This window comes from Arachis hypogaea, chromosome 11, assembly GCF_003086295.3.
Source record: "Arachis hypogaea cultivar Tifrunner chromosome 11, arahy.Tifrunner.gnm2.J5K5, whole genome shotgun sequence".
NCBI classification, from domain to species: Eukaryota; Viridiplantae; Streptophyta; class Magnoliopsida; order Fabales; family Fabaceae; genus Arachis; species Arachis hypogaea.
Genome location: NC_092046.1, coordinates 8,231,458 through 8,239,016, shown reverse-complemented (window position 1 = coordinate 8,239,016; position 7,559 = coordinate 8,231,458). Strand labels below are relative to the sequence as shown.

Here is a 7,559-nt window from a genome sequence, read left to right as displayed (position 1 = left end):
AACTTTTAATTTGTAAATCTTTGAAAAAATTCATTAAGTTATTATCTCATTTGTTAGTACAGCTTTGTTGTGGTAGAGCTTTGATAATGGCTACTGCATAATTGATTACTAGCTTTGTTAATAGTATGTTTCTTAATAATATGCAGTGATTATTTGAAAATGGAAAAAGATCCAGATATTAAGATGCCGCGAAGAAGTACAATTACAAAGAAATCTGAAACAGGAACTAGAAGAAAAATGCAGCAGAAAACTCTTGAAGAACTAGAATCTCGGGTATGAACCAATTTAAAAGGGGATTTTGCACACTTTACTCAAGACACTTTGCACCCATCTGAATGAAATTTTGCACACATGAATCAGATAGTTTGCACCCACTTTAATGAGAATTTGCACACCTTATTCAGCATAGTTTGCACTCAATATAATTGTTTTTTGCACACATTTTTCGGACAGTTTGCACCCACTTTAATTGGATTTTGCACACATCAATTTGACAATTTGCACCCACTTTAGTCACGTTTTGCACACCTTACTTGTACAGTTTGCACCCAGTTTAATAAAATTTTTCACATATCACTTAGCATAGTTTGCACCCAATTTAATAAGATTTTCTACTTTATGTTTGCAGAAAATGATAGAATGTCGTTGTTCTCCCATTTCGGTTTTCACAACGATAAATTCTCTTACTTTTGATAAAATGGGATTCTCATCCATGAAGGCTATTCAAGATTGGAAAATTGATAGGTGGTTATTCCTCGCACTTTCTAAAGCATATAACACAACAATAAGCAAACTGGAATTAGTGGTGGGGGATATCGATGTGACAACAGACAAAATTGGGTTTGCTCTAGGATTACCTTCAATTGGTAAAAGTTTTCCAGAAGAAGAAGATTGGACTTCAGAGCAAAATAGATTAGTTGCCCCGTTCAAGTCTGTGACAAGCTCATGGTTACAAGAAGTATTACATTCAAGAGAATGTAATGTTTCAACATCCAAAGGGAGAGATTATTTTAGGAGAGCATTTACAATGTTCATTATTAGCTCATTTTTGGCACCAACAAGTAGCGTTGTCACATCCCTAAAGCACTTACGTGCCATTGTTGATGTAGAGAATATCACAAGATGCAATTGGGCAAGATTTGTGCATGATGAGCTTATGAAAGGGGTTCAAAAATTCAAGAAAAAAATTACATTAAGTATTGATGGTTGTCTTTATGTTTTGATGGTAATCAGTCTAATGTACTTATCCTTTTTTCCTTTTTTGATTTCTTTTTTGATGATAATCATTATATTTATTATTTTGCTTGTAGATTATCTATTACCACAAAGACACATTCGGAGATAAGAAAAATTATATGGGGCCTCCACCACCATGGATTGCTTATTGGGATAAAGAAAAACTTGCAAAGAAGTTGACACAGGAGTCATCAAAGCAAAGGACAACGGTTTGTTTTATTTATTTTATCTTGTTAATGCGCTTCTTTTTTTTTTAAATTGATGATTGCTTATAATATCCATAATTCTTTCAATTAATGAACCCCTTAATGCACATTTCTAAGTTGAATTCTTTTCACTTCTAGTTATCAGCTACGTTTTGTTTATCCAAGATGAAATATATTAATTAGGTTTGATCCTTTATGTGTTCTTGTGTGATGTGTGATGTGTGTGTTGTTTGAGATACATACAACTGTGCTGAATTCCTAATTGTTGAAATCCTCCTATCTATATAGAATGCTCAAATGGCATAGTTATAGTTATGATAGTGCCTCAATTTTATTCTAAGTCTTATATTTGCATGTCGTGTTTTAGAAAAAGGTTTTCTAAAAAATAAGTTTGAACAAGAAGAAAAAGGTTATGCTTAATTTAGCTACTTTAGTTGAACAAAATAACATTATGTTATGTTTTCAATGTTATTTATTTTTATACAAAAAGTCTTAATTAACAATGTAGAGAATGACAAGGGAAATTTAAAAAGAGCAAAATTGTATATCTTCACCTTATAATATGAAAGATAGGAGCAAAATTGCATGAAGGAGCAAACGAATTGAATAATCACTTTTAATTGCATATTTCTTTTGTTCTGCGACTATCTCTATTTAATTCTTGCATATGAAGTCTTTTTTTCCTTGAACCTTCCTATGTTTTTATGAGGTGGGACATAGGATTAATATAATTAAGTAAGGCAAGGTGTATATATATATATATATATGTTTATGTTAATAAGTAGCTAATGTTTAATTTAATTAAAATTGTTGTTTAAATTGTAAATTTTCATTTATTTCATTTTTCTTTAATTTTCACTGCACACTATTCTGAGAAAGTAACAGAATGCTCTTTGCTCTGTGTACAAACAAGCAAGTTCTGATCTCTTTGGTGTGTGATGATCAACAAGACACACAATTTGATCCGTTTCTAACATGTACATATATATATATATATATATATATATATATATATATATATATATATATATATATATATATATAGTTTCCTTGTGGTTCATTTGGCTTCTGAATCACTATTAGCTAGAAGTTAGTAAAATGACATTCCAAGATTGTTGAGTGCAGATGTGGATTAGTGAGTATAATTGTGCTGTTTTGTGGTGTGCTTATTAGTGAATTAGTGTGTAGTTATTTGCTCTAAAGATTGAATGCAGTGTGATAAAAGAAAAATAGTGGCAAGTTTGGTGCAAACTGTAGAGAATACAATTACAATGGTAAATAATAAAGTTGAAACTAAACTGGATTTAATATGTGATCTCTATTTTTTATTTTTAATTTTTAATTCATGGAATGCTAGTTATGCTACAACTCTTCTCCGTTGGCGAATGGAAAGCATTATAAGCTAAATATTAATTTCTAGTGAACTGAACCTTTTCTGGATTTTTTTTCTGTTTTGCATAATATGATGAGTGTATAATATAATCTGTGTGACTATTATTGTAGGGTATTGTTATCCTTTTAGTTAAGCAAGGTGGTGTTGATGCTAAATTTGCAAAAAGAACACAACAAGAGCACCAACTAATTTGGCTAAGAAAGGGGGGGGGAGGGGGCGAAGGAGCTTAATAAAGATAACACAATGAAGGAAAAGAAAGAAAGGTAAAAAAAATAAAGTTTTGGGATGTTATAAATGAAAGGACTGAGGCCTATGAGTATTACAAACACTCTTTATCACTAATTAAATTTTTTGTTTATAGATTTGATGAACAAAATAATGACAACAAAATGTCAAAAGAAGATGATAATGTATCAGATGAGCAAAAAGATAAAGAAAGGTAAAAATTAGTTTTGATTTATCTTTTGTAATAAAAGAGAATGTAAAGTAAAATATAGTGTATTCTTCTTTATAGTGATGCAAAGCAAGATGAGGAGAAGGAGGTCAAAACAAGGTAAAAATAGTGTATGTGCTTTTTTATAGTTATGATTATTTTTTTTATTGTTCTACAAATCTTTATTTATTGTTTTTTTTATTTAATAGGGAAGACAAAAAAGATGAAAACAACATGAGATCGCCAATGCGATCGCCTAGCAATATGGGTATAAATTATAGTTCTTAGTGTTTGTTGTTTTGCATTATGTATTATGTGAATATATATGAGATTTTTGTTATGTAATTTTGCACACATGAATCAGCAAGTTTGCACCCTATGTAATGAATTTTTGCACACATGAATTTGATGTTTTGCACCCACCTTAATGATATTTTGCACACATAAATCTGATAATTTGCACCCGTTTTAATGAGATTTTGCACACATGAATTTGATGTTCTGCACCCACCTTAATGATATTTTGCACACATGAATCTAATAAATTGCACCCACTTTAATGAGATTTTGCACACATGAATTTGATATTTTGCACACATGAATCTGATAATTTGCACCCGCTTTAATGAGATTTTGCACACATGAATTTGATGTTCTGCACCCACCTTAATAATTTTTTGCACACATAAATTTGATAAATTGCACCCGCTTTAATGAGATTTTGCACACATGAATCAGCAAGTTTGCACCCGCTTTAATGAGATTTTGCACACATGAATTTGATGTTTTGCACCCACCTTAATGATATTTTGCACACATGAATCTAATAATTTGCACCCGCTTTAATGAGATTTTGCACACATGAATTTGATGTTTTGCACCCACCTTAATGATATTTTGCACTCACATTCCTATTATTTAGATTCCACTTTCTCTCTATTTTAAATCTCATTTTTGTGTGTATGTTCTGTTTTATGCTTTAGATGATGTAATAAAACCTGAATGGAGAGAAATTGTGCAAAGTGCAGCAAGCATTCTTAGAAATAGAAGACTGTGATATTTATACACCTTCTCCAATCAAGAAGACACAAGAACCTGTGCGACCATCAATTCCATCATTCTCCCTAATGATACATGAGGAAAACAAAATAGGAGAAGAAAAAAAGGTGATAGATGAGAAAAACAAAATAGGGGAAGAAGAAAAGGTGATAGAGGACAATAAGTTAATAGAAGTAGATAAGGATAAGATATACTTTTGGGCAACAGACGATAGGTTGAATAAGGATGAGACTTTGTGCATCTTAAAAGCCATACCTAGAGCAATGCTTGTTAGGGAGGATATCATGTCAATGTTGTCAAGACATCAGATAAACAATATGGTTAGATTTCTTGACTGTGACATGTTTCTGTTTTTTTTTAATATTTTTATGTGTATTATGTTTTGGAACTAACATTACATTGTAAAATGCAGGTTATGAATTATATGGTCTTTTTTTTTTCAACAAATTAAGGCCACCTAGCTTTGATGTCTATTGCATAAATGCTTTTGTTTTGGTGTGTATACAAAGTTACAAACTACTTTTTCAGTTTTATAATTGGAGAGTTTAAACTTTATAATCTAACTATTTCTTTATATATAGGGAGAGATGTTCTCACATTGGGGACACTTGGTCAAAAGAAAGAAAAAAAGTTATGTACTTCTTCCCGATGATTTTGGAAAGAATGGTGACAGCTTCTTTGAGCAAAAGGAAATTCCAAAACATAGATGGGTGAGTAAAACTAAAACTATTCTCTACGTATTGTGTTAATTTTTTTGTTTGTGCCAGAGCTATATTTGCTATGTATTTATTTTGTCGGTGTCATGCTATTTGTGGATTAATTTCATTCCTTCCCTGTCATAGTTGAAACTTCTCTACCATAGTTGAATCCCTTAAGATTATAGTACTAGACCCAAAATGTTTACCTTTATTTAATTCTGGGTGTGTCTATTCCCTGTGCTCTGCACTTTCTTCAGAACCCTGTTTCTATCCACATACCTTGTCACTGTTACCTTGTGTTAATTTTTTTCATTTGAATGCTATTAAATATTTATAATGGAACAGAAATGAAACAGAAATGCTATCCTCTATTTTTGGACTAATAACAATAATTGGCCATATAAAGTTATAGACATGAATATATTACTTAATGCTATCCTCTGTTTTTGAATCTATACTTGATATATGGGCATTGGAGCTTCTCTTTGTTTATATATTAAAGTTAGTGATGCCTCCTTTTGCCTCATTTGAATTTGCTGACCCTAATCATGAGAAGTTTTTCTGTATCCTTTGGTACTTACGGTTTTGGACAATTTCATCATTACTTTGTTAAATTATAAATCGATTTGTTGGTCAAGACTTTCACTTCTAATAAGAAAATATGATATAATACAGTTATTGGTGTCGTGCTGCTATGACTATCACTGGTGGCTATATGCTTATGACATCTATAAAAAGAGACTTTTTGTCTTGGATTTCTTGTATAAAGATGCCAAAAGAGATAGGGTGTAGTTAGATAGTTCCTAACATCTTTTTCCATTAAGTTTATCTTAGAAAAACCCCATGCTTCACCCACCAATACTTGATATGTTTTGCTTGGTCTCACACCTGCTTCATCATTCCTCTCAATGACTCGACACATGTGTATAGTCATCTCTCTATTACGTGTCAACAGTTTTGCCATCTCTGGATCACAAGGATGTGAATGATCCAAACACACCTTCGATATAATCCAAAGACCCTCCTTATTAAACCTAATAGAAATCCTTGCGGGGCAATTGTAGTTGGTTCTAGGGTTGGTCTTTTCTATTGGTGAAACTCTAGATTTGTGTTTCCCCTCCTTATTGCAAGTGATCATTTGATTCTCAGGAACCTTATATTTACCAACTCTTCGGGTAAACCTTATCTTAGTAACAAAACCAACGCGCTTGGCATAATTATGATAAAATTGATTTGCATCTTCAATGGTTCCAAAACACATGCCAACCTTGGGCACATCCTGTAAAAAAGTTAGCATACATCAGATAGTAAATCAAAATCTCATTAAAGTAGGTGCAAACTATGTTAAGTCATATGTGCAAAATCTCATTAAACTGGGTGCAAACTGTGATGAGTAAGGTGTGCAAAATCTCATTAAACTCTACTAGGGCTTAATTACGTGCATTCTTAGGGTAAAGAAGAGGAACACCTTTGAATTGAGGGCGGAGTCTTAAATGAAAGGCCACAGCCAGAAAATAAGGAAAGGGTTTTGGGTGGAGAATTTGTACATATCTAAAAGTTTTACATGAAAATAGCAAAATAAGAAAACCATGACTCCTAGACCCAAATATCTGAAAATTGAAAGTTGAGTTGAAAGTCCAAAAAGCATGTTTCTTATTGCTAATTATTAAGAACAAATAGTGGATATGTATATGAGAAGCATGCAACAATTCACAGAATCCTTAGCAAGAATGAAGCTACCTATGGAAATTGACAAATCTGAAAGAAAAGATCAAAATTGTGGTGATGTGATTCAGGATCATGAAAGCAGCAATAATAACAACATCATATCAGAAATTGATGATGTTAGTAATAATAGTAAGAAGAAAAAAGATGGATCAAGAGTGTTTTATGGTAGCAGGGCATTCTTCTAAAACCATTATTCATTACTTAGAAACAACAAGCAACACTAACATTTTTTATATTTTCTGTCTTAGTCATTTCATCAAACAGTTGGTTTGCGTTAATTGTGGATTGTTGCATTATGAAAATCAAAAGCGAATAAGCTATAATTTGGATTCTGTACATTCAATTTAAACTCTATTATGAAAAACAAAAACAGCATGCTTTGCGAGCTCAGAAATTCATAATCATAATCATCATTGTGTACATTGATGCACTATGAAAATCATTACAAAAATCATGAAATTAGAAGAGGGAGAAATTGCTTACTTCAATATTCTGTTCTTCTAACACTGATTCCATCATTGACATGGAGCGAGAGAGTGAAATTCTGAGTTGTTCTGCAGCTGAGAAGGAATGAGCGACAGAGAAAAAAATTTTATCCAAGAATAAAAGGTGAAGCTTCAAGCTTTGTCAATGAAACTGCGACGTAGAAGAACGTATCCGGCTAGTTTCTTGGAGAGGAGCGTTAGAGAAAGCAGTTTGTGATAGCGCATGAGAGAAAGCCGTTATGATAGCGCGTGAGCCGTGAGACAGTCCTAGTATAAAAACGCATGATGACTGAATGATGGTTAGATCTTGATATATTTGCT

At 32.1% G+C, this 7,559-nt stretch overlaps 1 protein-coding gene across 1 annotated transcript; it reads right to left on the bottom strand.

Moving 5' to 3' along the window:
• Positions 1-5,334: 5,334 nt before the first annotated feature.
• On the bottom strand, positions 5,335-7,278 carry LOC112720912 (protein FAR1-RELATED SEQUENCE 6-like). Its single transcript, XM_025772006.1, has 3 exons — positions 7,237-7,278; positions 5,914-6,304; positions 5,335-5,345 (listed from the first exon to the last, which is right to left on the bottom strand). The coding sequence occupies exons 1-3, from the start codon at positions 7,276-7,278 to the stop codon at positions 5,335-5,337; spliced, it is 444 nt and encodes a 147-aa protein (XP_025627791.1).
• Positions 7,279-7,559: the final 281 nt, after the last annotated feature.

Coding starts and splice junctions, on each gene's coding strand:
- LOC112720912 (XM_025772006.1), bottom strand. CDS start 7,278: ATGTCAATGATGGAATCAGTGTTAGAAGAACAGAATATTGAA. Junction 6,305..7,236: donor TAGAAGAACAGAATATTGAA/GTAAGCAATTTC, acceptor ACTTTTTTACAG/GATGTGCCCAAGGTTGGCAT.